Source organism: Puma concolor, chromosome A2 (assembly GCF_028749965.1).
Source record: "Puma concolor isolate L17-30 chromosome A2, mPumCon1.1.hap2, whole genome shotgun sequence".
Taxonomy (NCBI): Eukaryota; Metazoa; Chordata; class Mammalia; order Carnivora; family Felidae; genus Puma; species Puma concolor.
The window spans coordinates 23,499,107-23,524,524 of NC_141668.1; the positions used below are offsets into that span (position 1 = coordinate 23,499,107).

The 25,418-nt window shown below is 37.7% G+C and overlaps 1 protein-coding gene across 4 annotated transcripts in view; it reads left to right on the top strand.

Moving 5' to 3' along the window:
- The window catches only part of TMEM209 (transmembrane protein 209), a 36,392-nt gene extending 12,108 nt beyond the window's left edge, over positions 1-24,284 (top strand). For 2 of the 4 annotated variants that reach the window (XM_025929520.2, XM_086690180.1), the window contains exons 7-15: positions 1,043-1,218; positions 1,837-1,908; positions 4,118-4,214; positions 9,869-9,994; positions 12,322-12,419; positions 14,122-14,236; positions 14,330-14,427; positions 17,071-17,144; positions 22,640-24,284. In XM_025929520.2, the coding sequence (XP_025785305.1) occupies positions 1,043-1,218; positions 1,837-1,908; positions 4,118-4,214; positions 9,869-9,994; positions 12,322-12,419; positions 14,122-14,236; positions 14,330-14,427; positions 17,071-17,144; positions 22,640-22,694 (911 nt within the window). In that variant the 3' untranslated portion in view covers positions 22,695-24,284. Of the gene's footprint in view, positions 1-1,042; positions 1,219-1,836; positions 1,909-4,117; positions 4,215-9,868; positions 9,995-12,321; positions 12,420-14,121; positions 14,237-14,329; positions 14,428-17,070; positions 17,145-22,012 lie in introns of those variants that run through there. The other 2 variants (XM_086690189.1, XR_003224122.2) reach the window with 2 other exon arrangements.
- Positions 24,285-25,418: the final 1,134 nt, after the last annotated feature.

Here is a 25,418-nt window from a genome sequence, read left to right on the forward strand (position 1 = left end):
AATTTCTGGGCTAGGAGGTTCCTGGATTTCACAGGTAGTATAAATGGGTGTTCTAAACCCATATGTAAATGGATAATTTTTAAATCCCCATACAACTTAGATGAGTTTACTTATTATCTCCTGGTGCCAGTGGACAGATTTTTTTCTTCTCTACAAGAATGTGGCCATTTGAGGTTCTTGGCCCTATGCTGGCTACAGGGGATAGAGGTAGGAGAAAAGGGTCTGAGTCCAACCCTACCTCACCTTTGCCTCATTACCATTTCCCACTTGGGCAGTGAAATCCAAGCTGATAGGTTTCCCAAAGCCTACAGAATTCTCCTGAGCAGCCACAGCATCAGCTCACAGGGATGCTGGGGAAAAATAATATTTCCTGCCCTCAAGGAACTCAAATTCTGTTTGGGTAAAAAGACAAACTATAGCCTTAAAGTGTAATAACTGCTCTGGTAGAATCCTCTAGAGGATTAAGTCCCCATATTAACTATTAATATTTCCTAGAAGTAAATTTATAAATTTAAAAGTGTAATCGGCAGTCTCTTTGAATGCAACGCAGGAATTATTACAGGCTATAAAGAGAATGCAGTGTAGTACAGGGAAGAGTGAGTGGAGCTGCTGGCCCACAGAGTAGTTTATTAATAGGAAGCTGTAGTCGTACCATTCAGAAAGAGCTACTAAAAATTCAGGCAAGGAACTTCCTTAGCCTATTTATTTCCTGAGGAAATTTGTCTTTTGTTTGTTTCTTGCTGAGTCATTTGAAAGTCTTAGAGAATGAAACAAGCCTAATTTTACAACAGAAATAAACAGATACTTTCAACCACTTGATTGATATTGCTCAGAAAATGTTCTTTTTAATCTTTAGCACAGGCAGTCTGTGTTCTCTAAAGAAGAGGTAATGTCAGGGAGGAGGGAAGAGAAGAGTCCCTTGGGGCTTTGTCTTCCTTGATTGCCATCGCCTAGGTGCCCAGATACCCAGTGTTCGTGTGCTAACTCTAAGTGACACAGTTACTACAGCACACACTGATGCTCTTTAAATTCATTATTGTAGGGAGTCCAGATTCTACCTCGCCTTCCACCAGTCCTACCTTCTGGAACTACAATCGTTCTATGGGAGATTATGCACAGACTTTGAAGAAGTTTCAGTATCAGCTTGCCTGTAGGTCTCAGGCCCCATGTGCTAACAAAGATGAGGCTGATCTCAGTTCTAAACAAGCTGCAGAGGAGGTAAATGGAAAATAAAAATGACTTAATATTTCTGATTGCAGATTGTTAGAAAGTCTCTTCTACTTCTGGAACATTTTTTGTCTGTAATCTTCACTTTTACTGGCCAGAAACATAAATCTGGCACACATTAAACACTGGAAAGACTCCTGTGTAACTTCGTGTATCTAAAACTGAATTGTATTGTACGTTTTATTCTTCGTTGCATACAGTTGACATTAGTGTCCTGCCTAAAACATTTTTCTGCATTCATTTATAAAAAGGTATCTCAAGTATCTATTTGTACTTAATATATACAAGACTCCTGCTTTTAAAATACATTTGGATTAGAACATTTGAACTTTATCAGTTTAATACCAAAAATAAGATTTTTGTTTTGTTCACAAAGCAGGAATGTTCTTTAAACATACCAACATAAGGAATTTTAAAGATCTATCTGTGCATGAATAGCAACCAAGTGGGTAGTAAGAAAATTCTTGCATATTAATTAGATGAATATCAGTGTTGATGAAGTTGTTTTTCAGATTTTTTTTCCACATATTTTTGAGAGTTGAGGAAAGTGACCAATTTCTGACAAGATTTTTCCTCACTGATTGTTCATTTGAAACATATTTTTAATAGGTTTGGGCAAGAGTGACTATGAATAGACAACTTCTTGATCATATGGATTCGTGGACAGCTAAGTTCAGAAATGTAAGTTCTGACATTACTCTTCAGACGATATTGTTGCCTCTTACTATGCGAAGTGTGTTATTAGAATATTATTTAGAGGTGTTAATTACTAATTAGAGTATCAGAATTAATTATTATGAAAAATGCAATATGGATGGCACATATGTAAGGATAAACATGACATTTACCTTATGGTGTCTGTTTTCATCAGATTGTTTTTCTCTCCATATTTAGTAAATCAGTTTCTTTTGAGTGATAAAGAAATAACATATGTAGTTATTAAGATCTTCCCAACAGCTCAATTTTATTTATTTTTTTTTTCAGAAATTTTTTTTCAATTTTATTTTTCAAAGAGCTTTTCTGGCAGAACCTTTTATATGTCTAGAAATATGAGGGAAACAAAAATGAGGTCCTTGCCCTCAGGGAACTTTTTAAGTTAGAGAGAGAAGGTAATATATATTATAAGCTCCTTCAGAATATATCAATTTCTTCAGTTGTTTTAGAGAAGAACCCTCTTCTCTTTGGCCAATTCATACAGAATAAGTGAGTTCCCTTGTTTCAGCCCTGCCTCTTTCTACCCCTCTGTAGTCTCTGTATGTCCCAAGTTCTGTTGGACACGCGGGCCCCCCTCCACTGCAGGTAGTTCCGCTTGGATTCCACGGAGGCTGCCACTTCTTCCACTGTTTCACCCTTCGACACTCATCCACTCACTCTACATCTTCGAGAAATACGTTGAAATCACTTGTCTACTTTTTTATTCTTTTACTATAATTTTAATTAGGTATCAGGAGGGAGTAATGAAAATAGCAGCCTGTTTTCTTGAACCAGAAGCACTGGATGGCTTTCTAAACATAAAAATTCCCTCACGAAGATGAAAGGTACAACATAGGGAATATAGCCCTGAACCCCTTGGGTGATTTTGTTGCAGCCCAAGGGTGGCTCGCGAGTAGAATGCATTGAGTACATGTTGGAAGAATGAATGAGTAAAATGATGTCCTAGTACTGTACTCTCTTTTATTTCTAATTACAGTCTTGAAAGTTTCAAGTTTTTTGGATATTTTTTAAAAAGCAGTGTGCATATAGCATATAATATTGTGTAATACTACTTACTAGCAGAGTCTGGTTAGCACGCGGTGATCAAAGACATTAATATTTGTAGCAAAACATGTGAATAGTCACACTAAGTGTGTAAATAGCCTCATTGGAATTTAGTTCAGGCCTTGCGGTATATCTGATTTGCTTGCTAAATGGATTACTGAAAGTTTTGTTTTTATAGATTTCTTAATTCACAAATTTGTATAAGGAATTGTAGACTTGTATTTCATCGGAAACTTCTTCACCCTTCCATTTTATAGTTAAACAGAAGCATGGAAATAGAACTAACGTAGCAGTTAAAGTTGCCACGAACACCTACGCGAAACACATAACACACGAACAACTCAAATGGGGTGTTTCCTTTGACAGTCTTTTCACATCCAGAATTAGATTGATGTTAGCCATCCAAAGTGGCATTTGAAGTTCTAATCCTAAAGAAATATTTTAATATGCATAAACCAGTATCAAATAGATCTGTTTTCCACGTAGTCAGCAAATTGAGTAAGCCTGCTGAGTTAATTATGTTAGTTTGAAAAACTATCTTATTAATTACAAACCAATATAAACACGACATGGATAAATGTATGACAATTGCTGTAGAAATGTAAATCGGAGATTATCCTTTTAGCTAAGTATAATAACCACGGGAAATTTTGAGAAAAACTTAACTAAAATTTTTAAATTTTTTTTTTTTCAACGTTTATTTATTTTTGGGACAGAGAGAGACAGAGCATGAATGGGGGAGGGGCAGAGAGAGAGGGAGACAGAATCAGAAACAGGCTCCAGGCTCCGAGCCATCAGCCCAGAGCCTGTCACGGACCGCGAGATCGTGACCTGGCTGAAGTCGGACGCTTAACCGACTGCGCCACCCAGGCGCCCCATTAACTAAAATTTTTATATTTTCGTCAGCAAAAAGCAGGCATATGTGATTTAAGAGTATAACTTTTTACACTCTGCTGGCTTGCTTACTTAACTGTCTAGACTTCAGGTAGCTGCTACTTCATTGTCTTTCACTATATTCTGTTAATATTCAACTACAAGACAGTAAAAATATTCTTAGTGTTTCATGAATATCATTATTTGAGAAATACTTTAGAATTATGTGTGTGAAATCTTTGCCTTGTTTCTTCCCTAGTGGATCAATGAGACAATATTAGTGCCACTGGTACAAGAGATTGAGTCTGTCAGCACACAGATGAGACGAATGGGCTGTCCCGAGCTTCAGATAGGAGGTATGTGAAAATAGAGACCAACATTTGATTTACCTTCAGTGAATCTGCCAAGTAGAAATTTTCTTTTTTTATTGGGCTGTTTAACAACTTCCTTTGTTATCTTGAGGTGAGGACAAAACTAAATGTTTATAATATATATTAGAATTTACTTGCTGTACAGTTCACCCCTTTAAAGTCTACAATTCAGAGATTTGAGTTGTGCAAAAAGAATCAAGTTTAGAATATCTCATCACCCAAAAAGGAAACCCCACATAACCTTTAGCAGTCACCCTGTTTTCCCAATAATGCATTCCCCAGCCCAAGGCAACTACCAATCTACTTTCTTAAATTTTTTTTTAATGTTTATTTATTTTTGAGAGAGAGTGTGAGTGTGGGAGGGATAGAGAGAGAGGGAGACACAGAATCCAAAGCAGTCTCCAGGCTCTGAGCTGTCAGCACAGAGCCTGATGTGGGACTCAAACCCATAAACTGCGAGATCATGACCTGAGCCAAAGTTGGATGCTTAACCAACTGAGCCACCTACGTAGCTACTTAGGCGCCCCCCACGAATCTACTTTCTATCTCTATAGATAAGTGTGTTCTAGATATTTCATATGAATGGAATCATATAGCATGTTGTCATTTATGACTGGCTCTTTCTTTCACTTAATATGTTTTCAAGGTTCATCCATGCGTGTTGTGACATTTATCATTGCTTCGTTTCATTTTATTGCCAGACAATATCCTGTTATATTGATCTACAACATTTTGTTTACCCATTTATCAGTTGGTTGACATTTGAGTTTTCACTTTTGGGCTATTATGAATAATGCTGCTATAAAGAGTTGTATGCAGGTGTTTGTATGGACATAGGTTTTAATTTCTCTAGGCTAGAATGACTGAGCCATGTGGTAACTCCATGTTTATTCTTTTGAGGAACAGCCAGACTGTTAGAAAGTAGCTGTGCTGTTTTACATTCCCACCAGCAGCGTATGAGGGTTTCAGTTCCTCACATCTTCACCAACACTTGTCTGTCCTTTTTATTATAGTTATCCTAATGGGTGTGAAATGGTTCCTCATTGTGGTTTTGATTTGCATTTTCCTGATGTCTACTGATGTTGAGCATCTTTTCTTGTGCTCATTGGCCATTCATACATTTTCATAGGAGAAAATACCTTTTCCGATCCTTTACCATTTTTAAATTCAATTATTTGTCTTTTTTTTTTCAGTTTGCTTATTATGAGAGAGAGAGAGAGAGAGAACGAGCAGGGAAGGGATAGAGAAAGAGGGAGAGAGAGAATCCCAAGCAGGTCCCACACTGTCAACACAGAGCCCAACATGGGGCTCGAACTCATGAACCATGAGATCATCACCTGAGCCAAAATCAAGAGAAGGACGCTAAACTGACTGAGCCACCCACGTATCCCTGGGTTACTTGTCTTTTTATCATTGAGGTGTTTTTTATGTTCTAGATACAAGCCCCTTGTCAGATATTAATTCCAAAGTTGTACAAAGCATAAAGAATGTGTAACAGTGCTAATTGAAAATCACCTATTTTCAACTCTTTTACCTGCAAAAAATGAAACTATTAAGGTTCCATATAATTTGCCAAAAATATATTTACCATAACTTGTTTAGGGTTAAGTAATTAGGTTTCAAAATAAAAAGGAATATCTTAGTCAAGCGCCTCTTTCTTATTTTTTTTATTAAAAAATTTTTTTTAATGTTTGTATTGTTGTATATTTGAGAGAGAGACAGACAGAGCATGAGCAGGGATGGGGCAGAGAGAAACGGAGACAGAATCTGAAGCAGGCTCCACGCTCTGAGCAGTCAGCACAGAGCCTGACACAGGGCTCAAACCCACGATCTGTGAGATTATGACTTGAGCAAAGGTCGAATGCTTAACCAACTGAGTCACCCAGGCGCCCCTCAACCACCTCTTTGTAGAGAATAAATTTTTCCTTGAAATATTTAAGTGCTTTGGATTGCACATTAGTACTTTCTACTTACTTTGCATGTCTTTTATTTATTTTTTTACTTTGGGTGTCTTTTGATCAGCCTTTATTCTCTGGAGACTAAGAATAGAATTGTATATCCCAAAGGTGTCTATTGAGTATCTAAGTGTTTCATGTGTAATTTGTATAACCCTCACATCAACCTTGAAAGCTAGCTGTCAGTGTCCCATTTTATGGATGAGGCTGCTAAGACACAGATTAAGTATCTTGCCCAGTGTCAACACAGAACAGTGTTTTGAGGCCAGAGCGTTAGACCGCAAAGCCCAAATAGTTACTTTCTAGATCTTGGTAATGTTATTTGAACCTGTGCTTGTTCTCTTTGAGCTTTCTTTAAAAGCTATAAAAATGTTATTTTCTACAACATTTTACCAGTGTGATGTGCTTTTTGAAAAGAACAACATTGCTGGGGCGGGGGTGGGGGGGGCGCCTGGGTGGTTCAGTCGGTTAAGCGTCTGACTTCAACTCAGGTCTTGATCTCATGGTTCGTGGGTTCAAGCCCCACATCAGACTCTGTGCTGGCAGCTCAGAGCCTAGAGCCTGCTTCAGATTCTGTGTCTCCCTCTATCCCTGCCCATCCATCCGTTCATACTCTCTCTCAAAAATAAATAAAAACTTAAAAAAAAAAGGACAACATTGCTTTGTGACTACAAAATGCAGTGTATATTATGTTCATTGTAGAAAGGCTGGAAAGTAGAGACAGAAATACACAAGAATATTATCCATAATTCTGCTTCCAGAGATAACAACTATCAATTTTAAGTCACAATTATTATTTTTGTTTATGGTACTAACTACATATATGTATATCAATTGTAAGTTATACCATAATATAACATTAAAATTTAAAAATATTTAGGAGCTGAGGACATATATTACACATGTACATTTTTTTTAATGTTTATTTTTGAGAGAGAGCGCTTGTGTGCGCAAGTGGGGGAGGGGCAGAGGAAGGGGGACAGAGGATCTGAATCAGCTCTGTGCTGACAGCAGAGGGCCCAGTGTGGGGCTTGAACTCATAAACTGCAATATCATGACCTGAGCTGAAGTCACACGCTCAACCAACTGAGCCATTTTAAATCAGGGTCATACATGAATAGATAAAGAAGATGTGGTATATACATACAATGGAGTTTTACTCAGCAATCAAGAAGAATGAAATCTTGCCATTTGCAACTACGTGGATGGAACTGGAGGGTATTATGCTAGGTGAAATTAGAGAAAGACAAATACCATATGATTTCACTCATGAGGACTTTAAGAGACAAAACAGATGAACATAAGGGAAGGGAAACAAAAATAATATAAAAACAGGGAGGGGGACAAAACAGAAGAGACTCATAAATGTGGAGAACAAACTGAGGGTTACTGGAGGGGTTATGGGAGGGGGATGGGCTAAACGGGTAAGGGTCACTAAGGAATCTACTCCTGAAATCATTGTTGCACTATACGCTAACTAATTTGGATGTAAATTAAAAAAAAAAAATTAGGGTCATAAATTTTGTTAACTGCTTTTTCCCCCAATTTTTCTATTTGTTAAATATTCTCCAGGGGCGCCTGGGTGGCGCAGTCGGTTGGGCCTCCGACTTCAGCCAGGTCACGATCTCGCGGTCCGTGAGTTCAAGCCCCGCGTCGGGCTCTGGGCTGATGGCTCAGAGCCTGGAGCCTGTTTCCAATTCTGTGTCTCCCTCTCTCTCTGCCCTTCCCCCGTTCATGCTCTGTCTCTCTCTGTCCCAAAAATAAATAAACGTAGAAAAAAAAAAATTTAAAAAAAAATATTCTCCAGTACTGGTTTTGTGGCTAGATTGTATTTTTTTTTTTTTGTATGTGTAATACATTGTATTTAACTGATCTTGATTATCTAAAATGTAGGGCTTTTTCCCTTTGTTGTTATTAATAATGCTGTGAGTAAATACCATTTTGCCTAAATCTTTGTGTACATTTGTAATGATTTCTTGGGGATAATTTCTTATAAGTGGAGTTGGGGCACCTGGGTCCTCACTTGTTTAAGCATCTGGTCTTGGCTCAGGTCATGATCTCAGGACTTGTGAGTTAGAGCCCCGCATCGGGCTCTCTGCTGTCCGCGTGGAGCCTGCTTCAGATTCTCTCCCTCTCTCTCTGCCCCTCCCTCACTAGTGGGCACACGCACATTCTCTCTCTCTCAAAAATAAATAAACATTAAAAAAAAAAAAAGTGGTTAGTTCAGTAGGAATAAATACATCAAAGCTTTGATGATGTACCTAACCCTTTGAAAAGCTTCTTCCAGTTTATACTCTAGCAACCATGTCACAGAGAAGAATGCCTTTTTCCCCAACACTGGACATTACTAGTAAGGTTGGACGTTCTGAAAATTTTTGCTTATTAATTTCTTTGTATAGTTGTGTTTCCTGATATGATAAGAGAAATCACTGTCATAAAAAGTTTCTACTTGTCATTGGCTTAAGAGGCAACTTTTTTTTTTTTTTGAGAGAGAGAGAGAGCACTTGAGAGAGGGAGGGGAAGAGGGAAAGAGAGGGAATGAGAATCTTTTTTTTTTTTTTTAATTTTTTTTTTGTTTATTTTTGGCAGAGAGAGAGAGAGAGAGAGTGAGCATGAGCGGGGGAGGGGCAGAGAGAGAGGGAGACACAGAATCCGAAGCAGGCTCCAGGCTCCGAGCCCTCAGTACAGAGCCTGACGTGGGGCTTAAACTCATGGACTGTGAGATCATGACCTGAGCTGAAGTCGAACGCTCAACTGACTGAGCCACCCAGGTGCCCTGAGAATGAGAATCTCAGGCTCCATGCTCAGCAGGAAGTCCCAACACTAGACTCTGTCTCACGGCCGTGAGATCATGACCTGAGCCAAAATCAAGAGTTGGACACTTAGCTGACTGAGCCACCCAGGTGCCCCCAAGGGGCAGCTTTTAACTCAACATGATTTTTTTTTTAAGTTTATTTATTTATTTTGAGAGAGAGCGAGCGAGCAAGCACAAGCGGGAGAGGAACAGAGAGCATGGGAGGGAGAGAGAGGGAGAGAATCCCAAGCAGGCACTGTCGGTGCAGAGCCCGACATGGGGCTCGAACCCAGAACTCTGAGATCATGACGTGAGCCAAAATCGAGTTAGACACATAACCAACTGAGCCACCCAGACACCCCTCAGCATTTTTTTTTTTTTTTAAGTTTATTTATTTTGAGAGAGCTCTCACAAGCTGAGTAGGGGCGGGGCAGAGAGAGAATCCCAAGCAGGCTAAGCTGTCAACGATGAGCCCTACACGCAGAGCCCCACTGGGGGCTCAAACGTACCAACTGAAAGATTGTGACCTGAGCCGAAATCAGAGTCGGTCACCTAACCGACTGAGTCACCCAAGCACCCCAACTCAACCTGATTTTGAAAGCTATCGTGTATCTTTTTATACATACCCCACAAAAAAATTTTGTATCAGTTGTCTATAGATTTACCAGAATGGATCTGGCTGCTGCTTTTGGCGTGTGTGTGCAAGTGGTGTGTGTGTTTATAAATCTGGCCACCATGCCAGAAATAAAATAAATTGTAGGTAAAGGAGATAATGCTCATCGTGAAAATAAACTATTCTATTCTTACTTTCACTTATTCCTTCAACGCCTATGGAAGGAAGAGACCCACATGAAGAATAATCTGTGTCCTGTGTGCTTTGTTTTTAACAGAGGCTAGCATTACTAGCTTGAAGCAAGCTGCTCTGGTCAAAGCTCCTCTCATCCCGACTTTGAACACAATTGTGCAGTATCTAGACCTTACACCCAATCAGGAATACTTGTTCGAAAGGATTAAAGGTAACCAGTAATTTGAAGAGGAAAAAAATTTCACTACTTTGAGATTTTATAAATAAAAGTAACAAGGGGAAAAAAATTTTTAAGTATCACTTTTTTTTGTTTTATGAACATATATTTAATTAGGGCTTAGTTAAGGCTTATACTTGAATAACGTTTGGGTTTTATATTTCATATTGCCTAAGACTTGTCAAAATGATGTAGTTAGCCTTAAATGTGCTCATTAATTGCATTCTGTAGAGGGAAACTTAAATGTGAGCTACACGAGCTGCAGTAAATATTTCACCTATTTTCTACCCTTAAACCACTAAGAACGGGTGTCACTGTGACATTCCTTATCATTTTAGCATGTTGGTCCTTCTTTCTTTCAATTCTTGTAATGTATATTTAATGTGTTGCTACTTTGAATTTCTGTTATATTCGGATTATTTGGAGGGAAATGTGATCTTCTGAGGAGACGGACGTGAGAATCAGGAAAGTTAGCCTCCCTGATACTCCCAAACTCTCTTTATGCTTCCCTGCTTTTATTTGGATAAACTGTAAAATGTTCTCATCAGTAAAAAAAGCTTTAGAAATAGTATTTCACTCTTCAGATTTATCATAAATCTTAACTTGAAAACATTATGGTACCCTCTCTCCCCCAGGTTTGGACTGGGGTTCAGAAATGCGCATTTTTCATGACTTAAAAAAACTTTTTATTATCAGGAGAATTCAGATATTCCTAATACTAAACACAACAGTGTGCTCAAGCCTCCTGTACACAGCCCCTGGGCCTGGCAGCCTTTAGCCTCTCGGCACCCCTGGCCCTATCTATATCCCCATCTACCTGCTCCCCTCCTGTGTTATATATGGTTCTATGTGCTGTTGTCACTTCATCTGTAAACAGCTCTCTATGTGTCTCAAAGATAAGGCCTTTTAAAAACATAACCTCAGTACAATTATCACACCTATTATTTAAAAAAAAATTTTTTTTTAACGTTTATTTATTTTTGAGACAGAGAGAGACACAGCATGAACGGGGGAGGGGCAGAGAGAGAGGGAGACACAGAATCAGAAGCAGGCTCCAGGCTCTGAGCCATCAGCCCAGAGCCTGACGCAGGGCACGAACCCACGGACCGCGAGATCGTGACCTGAGTTGAAGTCAGACGCTTAACCGACTGAGCCACCCAGGCGCCCCCACACCTATTATTTTTAAAACAATTTCTTTATATCATGAAATATATAGCCTATGTATGTACGGATGTCCATCCATCCATCTATCTCATAAAATGTGTAATTACTTTGTTTGGTATTGCTTGAATTGGGATTCAGATATTATCATATATTGTGACTAGTTGATACAGCATTTTAGTTCCTTTTAAGCTATAGGTTTCCTGTCCATCCTTTTTTTCATTTGCAACTTATTTGTTGAAAAAACTGGATTGTTTGTCCTGTAGAGTTGTCTACATTGTGGATTTTACTGAATGCATGCCCACGGGGTATGGTTTTACATGATCCTCTGTCCTCTGTATTTCATGTAAATTCAGGTTGCAATATTTTGGCAAGATTGCCTGATAGATAGCAAGGTGTTTGTATATCCAGAAAGAAATGTGTGTGCACACATATATACAAAGTACATACAAAGTATTGATATATTCTAGATAAAATACACAAAAAAGCTTAAAAAAAATGTACTTAAAAAAGTACAATGAACAGATAGAGGCCTTCTAGGTTGAACAGTTAGCAAACATTTTGCTACAGTTGATTCTCTTTGTCTACATATATACACACACACTTTTTTTTTTACTCTACCATTTGAAATTCATTACAGACACCATTACTTGTTAGTATGATAATTCCTAAACATGAGAACATTCTCCTACATAAACCCAGTACATTTAACAGACCTTTAAAATTAGCAATATTTCTAAAATCATCTAATATATAATTCATATTCAAGTTTCCCAATTGTCCAAAGAATGTTACTCTTTTTTTTTCCTGACCAGAATAGAGTCTAGTTTCACACATTACCTTATGGTGTTTTATCTTTCTTTGGTCTCTTTCTCTAGAACAGTTCTGTCCCCCTTTTCTCCCCACATGACATGGACTTTTTTAAGAATCCCGAATGGTAGTTTTATTCTGTGTTTTGGAATTGTCTGGTTTTTTTTTTTTTTCATGGTGATGTGTGAGTTACTATTTTATATCTTGTGTTTATGTTAGGGTGTTTTCATCAGGTTTTGAAGGTGTTATGCTTCCCTTATTGTAACCCCTTAGCCTTTTCTTGTTCTTCTTCTTTTTTTTTTTTTTTTTTTTCATTTTTGGCTTCTTAAATTTCATCTTTGTTGCTTCAGAACTTTCTCAGGGAGGATGTATGAGTTCATTTAGATGGAATAGAGGTGGAGACTTCAAAGGACGGAAGTGGGATACAGACCTGCCCACTGACTCAGCTGTAAGTCACTACTTCTGTTTTCTCAGTTTAACATTTTCCCATGTTAATTGGATTTATGTGCTTTTATTTTTCCATTATAAAAATAAATATTAAAAAGAACTTAGAAACTAAGAAGTAAAAGTTTAAAATTGTACCAGCATCTATCTTAACCACTGCTAATAGTTTGGTGGGGTTTTTTGGTTGTTGTTGTTGTTGTTTTAATTTTGTTTAATGTTTATTTGTGAGAGAAAGAGACACAGAGTGTAAGTGGGGGCGGGACAGAAAGAGGGAGACACAGAATCTGAAACAGGCTCCAGGCTGTGAGCTGTCAGCACAGAGCCCGACGCAGGGTTCAAACCCACGAACAGTGAGATCATGACCTGAGCCAAAGTTGGAGGCTTAACCGATGAGCCACCCAGGCACCCCCTGGAGAGAGAAAATCTTTTAAGCAGGCTCCACACTCAGTATGGAGCCTAACGCAGGGCTTGATCTCACAACCCTAAGATCATGATCTGAGCCAAAATCAAGAGTCATATGCTTAACTGACTGAGTCACCCAGGTGCCCCAAGATTGTGCTATTTTTTAATGTTTTTATCATAGTTGTTATTATCCCATACATAAAATTTTGTATCCCTTTTTTTTTTTTTTTTCACTTTTGTTGTATAAGTATTTTTTCATTATTACCCAGTGTCCATTAACTTTTCCTATGTTGGACCTAAAAGTTTGAGAAATGTGGTAGGGGAGGAACCTTTGTTTTTCTGTTTTAAATAGTATTGTAACTGGGGCGTCATGGTGGCTCAGTCGGTTAAGCATCCGTCTTCAGTTCAGGTCATGATTTCGTGGTTTGTGAGTTCGAGCCTCACATCGGGCTCTGTGCTGACAGCTCAGAGGCTGGAGCCTGCTTCGAATTCTGTGTCTCCCTCTCTCGCTGACCCTCCCTCATTCACGCTCTGTCTCTCTCTCTCTCAAAAATAAGTAAACATTAAAAAAAAATTTAAATAATATTGTAAGGAATATCATGGTGCATGTTTATTCTTGGGGATTGTGGCTTTAAGAAAGATTCCTGGAATTAAGATTTATGAGATCAAAAAGTGTAAAGTTTTTGAACGTTTAAGAGTTTCAAGATCGGGGCGCCTGGGTGGTGCAGTCGGTTAAGCGTCCGACTTCAGCCAGGTCACGATCTCGCGGTCCGTGAGTTCGAGCCCTGCGTCAGGCTCTGGGCTGATGGCTCGGAGCCTGGAGCCTGTTTCCGATTCTGTGTCTCCCTCTCTCTCTGCCCCTCCCCTGTTCATGCTCTGTCTCTCTCTGTCCCAAAAATAAATAAAAAATGTTGAAAAAAAAATTTAAAAAAAAAAAAAAAAAAAAAGAGTTTCAAGATCATGTTTGTTATTTTTTAGTAGTGACCGTCAGTGTGGAAAACATAAAGCTTCAAATGATGATATTCAAATTGAGAATGTATGTCTGTTTTTATCTTGTTTTTTTGTTATTATTAACTATATGAGTATGAATGATCCACTTAACAGAAGACTTGGAATGTCTTGCTTTGTCTTTTCATTTTATAGATTTCATCTTATAAATATAACTACTTGAAAGCATTTTGCTAGTTCTCTCTTTAGGGAAACATTTAAAGATTGGAGTCATCATAAACAGCACTGTTTTTAAAGGGCTTATATCTATGATAGATTTTCATGCTGATTTAAAAAAATTGTTTCCTCATCTTCAGATCATCATGCATGTATTTTGCACCTACCTTGATTCCAGATTACCTCCACATCCTAAGTACCCTGACGGGAAGACATTTACTTCTCAGCACTTTGTTCAGACACCAAATAAACCAGGTATAAACCTCCTAACAGAATGAGTTGAGATTTTCACATGAGATATATCTAGAGGTTTAGCTTGTTTTTTAATGTAGCGTATTTCCTTTACAGATGTGACAAATGAGAATGTTTTTTGCATCTATCAGAGTGCTATCAACCCTCCTCATTATGAGCTAATCTACCAGCGTCATGTGTACAATCTTCCAAAGGTACTTCTTTTTAAAAAAATTTTAGTGTTTATTTATTTTTGAGAAAGAGAGAGTACGAGCTGGAGGGGGCAGAGAGAGAGGGAGACACAGAATCTGAAGCAGGCTCCAGGCTCTGACCTGTCAGGACAGAGCCGGACGCAGGGCTTGAACTCATGAACCGTGAGATCATGGCGGAGCCAAGGTCGGACACTTAACCGACGGAGCCCCCCAGGCGCCCCCAAAGTTACTTCTAAATGTAGAAATGGCTATTGAGGAAGGTCATGGTGACTTGCTTTGATAATATTTTTTAAATTAAAGTCTCTTGTCTAAGGAACAGGTAAACTGTTTAAATTAGGGAAAATGAGTTTCTTAAATGTCCCTTTTTTAAACTATAAAAGTAATATATGCTTAATTTGGGAAAGTATAAAGAAGAAAGAGCAGGGGCACCTGGGTGCCTCAGTCGGTTAAGGATGCGACTTCGGCTCAGTTCATGATCTCATAGCTCACGGGTTTGAGCCCCACATCGGGCTCGGCATTGGCAGTGCGGAGCCTGCTTGGGATCCGTGCTCTCTCCTCACTCTCTGTCCCTCCCCCACTCACACTTTGTCTCATGATAAATAAATTCTGAAAAGAAAGATCACTCATTCCATTACTTAAAGGCAGCTATTGTTAACATTTTTGTTGTATTGCCTTTGGTAAATTTCATTTTGGCCTTTTCTCTGTGCTATTTTATGGGTTGAAATCGTATTATTTATGTAGTTTTATTTCCTTTTAAAAATTAACTTCCTTAAAGAACTCTTTTGCACTGCTGGTGGGAATGCAAACTGGTGCAGCCACTCTGGAAGACAGTATGGAGGTTCCTCAAAAAATCAAAAATAGAACTATCCTGTGACCCAGTAATTGCACTACTAGGTATTTATCCAGAGGATACAGAAATGCTGTTTTGGCGGGGCACATGCACCCCAATATTTATAGCAGGGCAATCAACAATAGCCAAAGTATGGAAAGAGCCCAAATGTCCATCGACAGATGAACGTATAAAGAAGATGTGGTATATGAATACAATGGAATATTACCTAGCAATCAAAAAGAGTGAAATCTTGCCATTTGCAACAACATGGATGGAACTAGAGTGTATTATGCTAAGCGAAATAAGTCAGAGAAAGACAGATATCACATGATTTCACTCATATGTGGAATTTAAGAAACACAACAGATGAACATAGGGGAAGGGAAGCAAAAATAAGATAAAAACAGAGAGGGAGACACATCGTAAGAGACTCTTACAGAGAACAAACTGAGGGTTGCTGGCTGGGCGTTGGGTAGGGGGATGGGCTAAATGGGCGATGGGCCCTACCTAAGGAGGACACTGGTTGGGATGAACACTGGGTGTTATATGTAAGTGATGAATCACTAAATTCTATTCCTGAAATCATTATTACACTCTATGTAACTAACTTGGATTTAAATTTTTTTTTTAAAGTGAATGGTAGAAAAAAAAAATCTTTCTTAATTTAATTAACTTAAATATAATTTTCCATCCTATAAAAATATTTCATAGAAATACTTTTTAATGGCTATAAAAAAGTTATCATTATATGGGGTGCCTGGGTTGCTCAGTCGGTTAAGCATCCGACTCCGGCTCAGGTCATGATCTTGCAGTTTGTGAGTTCAAGCCCTGCATCGGGCTCTCTGCAGACAGCTTGGAGCCTGGAGCCTGCTTCAGAATCTGTGTCTCCCTCTCTCTCTGCCCCTCCCCTGCTCACACTCTGTCTCTCAAAAAATAAGTGTTAAAAAAATTTGGGGGGGGAGGGCGGCACCTGGGTGGCTCAGTCGGTTGAGCGTTCGACTTTGGCTCAGGTCACGATCTCATAGTCTGTGAGTTTAAGCCCCGCATCAGGCTCTGTGCTGACAGCTCGGAGCCTGGAGCCTGCTTCAAATTCTGTTTCCCTCTCTCTCTGCCCCTCCCCCACTCATGCTGTGTGTCTCTCTCTGTGTGTCAAAAATAAATAAAAACATTAAAAAAATTTTTTTCTTAATTGTTTTAAGTTTATTATAAGATTGTAACACAATTTATTCAACTGTTCCCCTACCATTGAACATTTTGGATGTTCTAAATCTTTGTTTTATAAATACTGCTGAATATTCATCTTTATGGATATAGCTGTCTACATTTTGGGTAATTTCGTTAAAGTCCAAAAGTGGAATTCTAGGTTACAGAATATTTTCAAAGCTTTTAAAATATATTATCAAACTACTTTTATACAAAAGGTTATGTACCAGTTTACATTTCTATTCAGGTATCTTACTCTTAACTGCAGACTTTAGTTCTATTGATGACCTTTGTAGTTATTGTTGTTACCAGCTTCTTTACAAAAAAATTTTATATTGACTATAATCATAAATCGTGTTCTCCATCAGATTCCTAGAAGAGAGTATTAATTGCTTTTTTTTCAAATTTAATATTCCAGCTTTATAAGTGTTAATATTTTGGGCCATTGAAGTTTCTGTACAAATCCATGCAAATGAAAGTCTGAATTACACGGAATTCTGAGTTAGTAGAATGTGAATTGATAGGATCTGCATTTATCTTTTTGTTTGGTTTGTATAATCTTTGGCTTGGCTTGGTTTAAATCTTGCTGTCTTTTTTTGTCTTTGTTCCAGGGCCGAAATAATATGTTTCATACATTGTTAATGTTTCTCTACATCATAAAAACCAAAGAGTCAGGAATGCTTGGGTAGGTATTGATGCTTTAAAAATGCAAGTACTTAACTTATTTACTGTTTTTCTTCCCATGTTAAGATTCTGCAGAAGCAGCATCATATATTGAAAAGATTGTGGACCGAACAAGAGATATGGCTTTTGGCACTAGCTCAGCCCTGTCACTAACCAGTTCTATTCTCTTGGGCAAATCCATTGATTCCTCACCAACCTCCATTTCCCTACTGGTTTCCCTCATTGGCTTTACGGTTGTGTTGTGTCCCTCAAGAAGCAACTCTGAGGATGTATATCAAGCTCTTGCCAATTTAAAATTTATCAACAGAACAAAACAAAAGCCATCCCATTTCAGACACAGCCTTCTGCAAAATGTTTATACTTCTAGAGAGACTGAGTCGGCACCCATTCCATAATATTATTAACTGGGACGGAAAAATGGTCAGTTGAAATTGTTTACTTTGTTGTTCTAAATATTTAGAATGAAGCTCACGTCCTGTTTCAATAAATTCAGAATTGTCATATGGTCATTTTGGTGATCCGAAATATTAGCATATCAAATAATATTTTGAAGCAGGAGGACTGGTTAAGGCTGGAGAAATCTCGTAATGCAAGGTCTAGAACTCTCAAAACCTGAGGTTAAGAAAATGTGAAGGGAAAGGCTTGGAGTGGAGAATGTCTGGGGTCCATTCCAGTTCCGATATGCATGCCTCTTTTCAGTTTAGCTTAGGCGTCCTGTTTTATATGTGTTTTAGAACTACATTGTCTGATAGAGCAGCCATCTATCACATGTGACAATGAGCATTTGAAACAGGACTAATCTGAATTGAGATATTCTGTAAGTGTAATGTTATATAGACCAGAATTTGAAGACCCAAGAAAAAGGGGGGTACAAAAGATCTCATTAATACTCTTGTGCATTGATTACCTGTTGAATTAATACATTGGATATATTGGATTAAATGAAATATATTACTGAAATTCATTAAACCTGTTTCTTTTTACTTTTTATAAAAATTTTAAGATGTCTATTAGAAAATTTAAAATTATGGGGGCATCTGGCTAGCTCAGTCAGTAGAGCTCACGACTCAATCTCTCAGGGTCGTGAGTTCAAGTCCCAGGTTGGGCATAGAACCCACTTAAAATAAAAATTTTTTTAATATAAATAAGATTAAATGTAAACAAATAAATTTAATAAATTAAATATAAATAAAATTAAATATAAATAAAATTTAATAAGTAACAAAAATAAATTAAAAATGTAATTAGAAAAAAATTTTAAATGATGTATGTGGTTTGCATTTCACTGACATCACATTATATTTCTACTGGACAATACTGCTCTAGAGAAAGCCAAGTTCCTGTCCTTAAACATATTAGATTCAAAGATTTTTAAAAGACATAAACAGTCCAAAAAAAATTTTTTTTCACCAAATCAGCCTATGGTTTTAATGTGATTCCTATCAAAATCCTAGCAAGTTTTTTTTAGTTCTCTTAATTTTATTTTTTTTAATTTACATCCAAACTAGCATATGTAAAAATTTTTTTTAATATTTATTTATTTTGGGGGTGGTGGGCAGAGAGAGAAGGAGACACAGAATCTGAAGCAGGCTCCAGCCTCTGAGCTGTCAGCACAGAGCCCATTGCAGGGCTCGAACTCCTGAGCCATGAGATCATGACCTGAGCTGAAGTCAGACGCTTAACCGACCCAGCTACGCAGGATCCCCTTTTATCATATATATATATATATACATATATACATACATATATATATATGTATGTATATATGTGTGTATATATATATGTATGTATGTATATATTTTTTTCTTTAATGTTTATTTTTGAGAGAGAGAGAGAGAGAACGAGCAGGGGAGGGGCAGAGAGAGGAAGACAATCTGAAACAGGGTCCAGGCTCAGAGCTGTTACGACAGCACAAAGCCCGACAGCGGGGCTCGAACCCACGGACTGTGAGATCATGACCCAAGCCAAAGTCTGACGCTTAACTGACTGAGCCATCCATGTGTCCCATTGTCATATATGTTTTAACGTAAGAAAGATTAAATAGGAAACTCACTTTTGTGAAGCATCTAAACTAAATATTTTTTTTTCCTTATTTTTTAATTACAAAAGTAATACATGCCCAATATGCAAATACTTAAATGCTACAGCAGTGTATAGACTAGAAATTGAAAATTCCCGTCTGGTCAGCCTCTCAATCCCACTGCCTCTGAGTACCCAATGTTAGCAGTTAAAAGTGTATGTTTATAGACTACTTTCTGGGAATAAGTTGATCTGGGTTTTAGTTTTCATTTTGTTTAAACATGTATTGTGCCTAAACATATTATCCTATGCTTTTTTTTTAATCTTTTTTTTTTTTTGACATTTATTCATTTTTGAGAGACAGAGACAGAGCATGAGCAGGGGAGGGGCAGAGAGAGAGAGGGAGACACAGAATCTAAAGCAGGCTCCAGGCTCTGAGCTGTCAGCACAGAGCCCGATGTGGGACTCAAACCCAGGAACCGTGAGAGATCATGACCTGAGCCGAAGTCAGACGCTTAACCGACTAAGCCACCCAGGCGCCCCTGTGCTCTGCTTTTTAATCTCACAGTTTGTCTTAGACATTCTTCCATGTCAGTAAATACAGACCTTTTTCCTAAAATTTCTAGCAGTATTTAATTATAAATATGTGCATGCATATGTATTAGAAATATGGAATATGTTATAAATATAATGTTTTATAATTATTCCTCACTTAATGCTTCAGAAGGGCTATTTTGAAGCCAATAATTAATTGAAAAATACTTTAGGGGCGCCCGGATGGCTCAGTCAATTAAGCATCTGACTTCGGCCCAGGTCATGATCTCAAAGCTTGTGGGTTCGAGCCCCAGGGCTGACAGCTTGGAGCCTGGAGCCTGCTTTGGATTCTGTGTCTCCCTCTCTCTCTCTGCCCCTCCCCTGCTCATGTTCTGTCTCTGTCTCTCAAAAATGAATAAATGTTAAAAAAAATTTTTTTTTATAAAAAGATATTTTAAATCAACAGCGAGTATTTGTTTAATGTTTATTTATTTTTGAGAGAGAGAGAGAGACAGAGTGTGAGCTGGGGAGGAACAGAGAGAGAGGGAGACACAGAATCCAAAGCAGGCTCCAGGCTCTGAACTGTCACATAGAGCCGGACACAGGGCTAGAACCCATGAACTGCAAGACCATGAGCCCAAGTCAGACGCTTAACTGACTGAGCCACCCAGGCACCCCTTGAATGTTTGGTTTTAATTGAAAGTTTATCTTTTCCTCTCTAGATCCAAATTGACATTTTGATGCATTAATGATTTGTCATGATAGCTTGAAGTTTGTGTTGAGTGCTAGGTACGCTTTGTCCACATAAAAATGGAAAATTTTCAGGGGCGCCTGGGTGGCGCAGTCGGTTGAGTGTCCGACTTCAGCCAGGTCACGATCTTGCGGTCTGTGAGTTCGAGCCCCGCGTCGGGCTCTGGGCTGATGGCTCAGAGCCTGGAGCCTGTTTCCGATTCTCTGTCTCCCTCTCTCTCTGCCCCTCCCCCGTTCATGCTCTGTCTCTCTCTGTCCCAAAAATAAATAACCGTTGAAAAAAAAAAAAATTTAAAAATGGAAAATTTTCAGAAGTATTTAGGAGGCTGGTTCAATCTGTAGAGCATGCAACTCTTGATCTGGGGGTTATTAGTTCAAGCCACGTGTTAGGTATAGAGCTTACTTAAAAAATAAATAAAGTAAAATAAGATAGAAATATTTAGTGGGGTAATGACTTACTTAGAGGCCAGGAAGAATTCATACAATTTTTAAAGTGCATATCTTATTGAGCAACTTAAATGCGGAAAAGAAACATTTCAAACTAAAACTAATACATCTTTTATTTATTTGAGATTTTTTTCCTTAACCAAGGGAAAAACTTTGAAATTATTAACTTTTTAAATGATTGATTAATCTACTTGATACATTCTAAAACAATCAAATGCTTAAAAACTATCCTATAACTTAAAGGAAATAAGCAAGTGGCTCAAATAGAGTCCATTTGGAATCATTCCCATAAAGCAGCAGCAGATTGATCCAAATACATTATCCAGTCAATGCCAGATATTTGTGCAGTTACTGGAATGAGATGACTGGTTTACTTACAAAAGGGGGAAAAAATCTAGACAGAATTAACTGCACAACAATTTAAGTGTTCTGTTCAGCAAATAAACTGTAAATAAAGTTTAAAGCTAAAACTAAATGACAAACTGAGACAAAATTTTATAGTTGCAACAGATATAGCAAGTCCAAGCTAATATCCATCATATGTAAAGAGCATATATAAATTCATTGGAAAGAAAATATATAGAAAATGGTCATAGACATGAAAAACTTGCACAAAAAAGCTTTGTGCATATGGCTAATAATCACAAAAAGATGCTGGTTAGCCTCATATAAAACAAGCCAAAATTAAAACTTTTTTTCTATCAGATTGAGATTTAGCATTTGCAGGGTTTTTTTGTGTGTGTTTTTTTTAAGATTCTTTTTTTTTTAAATATACCCAACATGGGACTCTACACCCAACATCACAACCCTGATACCAAGATTTGCATGCACTACTGATTGAGCCAGCCAGGTGTCCCTCTCATTGGTAGTTTTGGTGAAGAGTTCCTTGAAGAAATGGGAAAAGCCAATTAATATATAAATGACCTTTTTTGAAGGGCATTTTTGTAATATGTGTATATATATTTTAAAATTTTTGTCAAAAGCAATAACTATTCATAATTTTACAAGTCCTGTGGTGCTATAAGTTCATGACAGAAATAACCAGTTCCCTGTTCCCCAAGCCCACTAAAGACAGCCACCTGAAACTCTCTTAGCCTTTTTCTTCTGATATTATTATAGTTCCAAATAATAGAGGCATGCGGCTGTCTCTTGATTCTTCAGTTTGGGACATCGGAGGTTGATTTCTTACTTTGTCAGATGAGTAATCTCTTTCTCTTATAGCCCTCTCCTTTGTACTTTGAATACTGTATAGTACTCTCTAGAGTAGAAGTAGGTTTTTCTTTTTGTTTATATATAAGTAGGGTTTAGTTTAAGCTATATTAAGAATTCCCATGTACAAATTCACTAAAGCATCCATAATAATTAGTAAATTCTTAATTCGGATTTAATAGGTAAAATTCTCTAAGAAACCTAGCAGCTCTATATCATATCCTCCATGTAAAAAATTTAATTACTACCTCTGCTTTAATCTTGCTAAAATTATTCTGTAATATTCCTTGAATTTTCCACACCCTGTAAACGCATTTGTCCTAAATTGGGGTTTTAAGCCCAGTGAAGAAAGCAATTACTATTACTAGGGTCCACCTGATAAGCCATATGTAACATAACTCATTACAGAATGGCATTAAATGTTATCAGTTAAATATGTATTCCTTGTAAAGACTAGTTTTTGTTATTTGAAGAGACCTTAAATGTTTGGAAATCAATTCAACTAAAAAGTTTTTTTTTTTTTTTTTCTTTTTATAGGAGAGTTAATCTTGGTCTATCCGGTGTGAATATTTTGTGGATTTTTGGCGAGTAATGTGTGTCGTTTAATTCCAAACATTAGGACTTTTATTTGATTGAACCAGGAGTTGAATCTAAGCATCTCTGAGTCACTGTGTCTTTTGAAGTAAGATACATGTGTGTGTTAACAGACTCTTTTAGATTTAACGAAAAATTAGCTATTATGAAACACTTTTTTTATTACCTTTCAGATTTTTCAGTTGTCTGTGAAACTGCAAACCTTCAGATATTTGTTGACCCAAAACAGTGCAATTTCCCCTTAATTAAGAAATTTGAGTCCTTTTTCATTGTAACCTACAAATGAGAATCATCCACCTGATTTTTCCCCACAAAAAAATTATTTTTTCAATCGCATTATTTGGTGTAAATACTTAAAAAGAAACAAGGAAATTGCTAATTCACCTTTTTTATCTCTTTACTTCCCTGTTGTTCTATAGATCAGCCCAAGGCCCACATGTAAAGAAATGAGATCAACTTGTAGGCAATGTATTATTAGTCCATGTGCATTTTTAAATAATATTGAAAGAGGTTTGACAGTGTTGGCATGTTTAGAAGTCAGCTCTCAGATTAACTCACAGAGTTAAACGATCTGGGTCTTAGGTTAAAAGGCTGAAGACATTAAGAAACTCTTGCTTTCTTTTTAATAATTCAATCTGACTGTGTTATTTTAAGAGTTCTCTTTTAAGATCATACAATATCTGTTTAAATTTTTTTAGATATGTTCAAAATATCTGGAGAGTGAGAAGTGACTGAGTTTTGCTTGACTCTATTTTCTTACATATCTATGAATAGGACCTTGAAGGCTAGCTAGCAAGTGTGTTTGTTTTCCAGATTGACGTCCTATTAGAGACCACTTCTGTCACCTTACGTAAACCTGGAAACAAAACTAGAATCTTCTGAGTAACTGCATTTTGGTCCTATATGTGCATCCCATTTTTAATAATTTGTAAATTCTGTTTTTCAACAAGTCATTCCTGTGTTTTGAAAGTCCTATGTCCAGAGGAAAGGAGGTTTCTTTTCACTGCTTTTGATGTATGTTGAACATGTTTGCTGTGGTATTTTAGAAGAAAATGTCAATTAAACATGTTAAATACGAGAACATGTGAAAATCTACTGTTTCAAAACTTATTGAAGGTTTCACAGAATAACAATTGTTACATGGTTAACATTCTTTATTAAAGGGAATAAGGGAAAAATTTTAACACATTAAGACAAAGGTTTTTTTTCTTTATAGGACTTATGGCAGCTTTTAGTCCAAAAATTCAAAGCTATAATATTTTTATTTTGTGACTATCAAGAAAATATAATATGTGGGAAATATACATGTAAAAAGACTAGAGATACATGCTAAAAAAGAAAAGCTCTTTTGTTTGCATACTGTGAGTCTGGCGTGGGTTACTCTATTCTAGGTAGTTTTCCTATACTGACTAGTCTCCACAAGTGTTTGAGCCAACTTATACTTTAATGTAGCCTTTATTAAAAATACTTTGATAAATTAGTTGGCATTCACACGTCAGGAAGACAGTGCACTGCAAATATGGTAAAATTTTTTGGGTCTTTGTGTTAAAATGAGTACCTACTTTAATTAAATGTTATTTATAGGGTATTTTTCACGAGTTTTTCTTTTCATTGCTTGACTCATCCTTGTGGGATCAGATCCACCAATTATGTTGATTTTAGATTATGTTCTCTGTATCATTTATCCTTTGCCCCACCCCCCACCCCCCACCCCCGCTATGAATATCAGCCTTTACTTCAGCCAAATTTGTTTTAGGAGCGTATCTAGGTGTTCATAATTTAGTTCCCACGAAGACATAAAAATGCTGTGTTGCTTGGCTTTCTCAAACTGATATATGGTACACTTTAAACGGATATTTCCGTGGTGAAGACATGTAGCGTATGGCTGGCACTTCTAAACCCGGCTTTGGAACAGAAGTCCTTTATTTTTTTTAGAATATCAATCTTTTAAATGTGGACTTTTCCTCAAAGGTCAGTCTTGGTCCTGTGTTTCCCTGTCTCTGCTTTTCCGTAGAGATCTCATTCACTCCACAACTTCGTTTATCACCTCTCTGCATCTGATTCCCAGATTTACCACCAGCCATAACGTCTCTCCCGCCTGAGCTCTGGCGTCCGACATTTCCATTCGCGTGTCCTGTGGACTGTGCGACCGGAACTGAATTCACATCTGCCAAAACCCGCTCGCTCTTCTAACCTCCCTTTTTCTGTTCATTGTACTACCAGTTGCCCACGCTCAAAACTCCGGTGTCATCTTTGATTCCTTCGCTCCCTGGGTCCCCAATCCAATTAGGCAGCAAACCTCATCCGTTCTTTCTTAACAGTGTCTCTTGCAGCTGTCCCTTTCCGTTTCTGCTGCCCCTGTGCTCATTTGCACCCTTATCAACTCACATAGGACCACTACGACAGCCTCATTCATCTCGCAGCTTCCTAATTGTTGCCGAGCTTCCAGACTTTCCAATTCATCCCGCACGTTCTCTTCAAATTCATCTTCCTGAAACACCTGTTTGATCATTTCATTCCCCTGATCAATTCCTTAGCCTGACATTTAAAGCCCTCCACAATCTGGCCCCAAGCTAGCCTTCTCCTCCCAGATCCTCGGCCCCAGCCAGGGCGGGCTGCCGCTCGCTGGGCTCTCTGTGTGCTTCCTCCCGCTTGTCCCCCTCACTCTCTGGGGAACCCCCAGAGCAGCCTGCCCCTGCCTTGACACTTCACTCTGATTAAA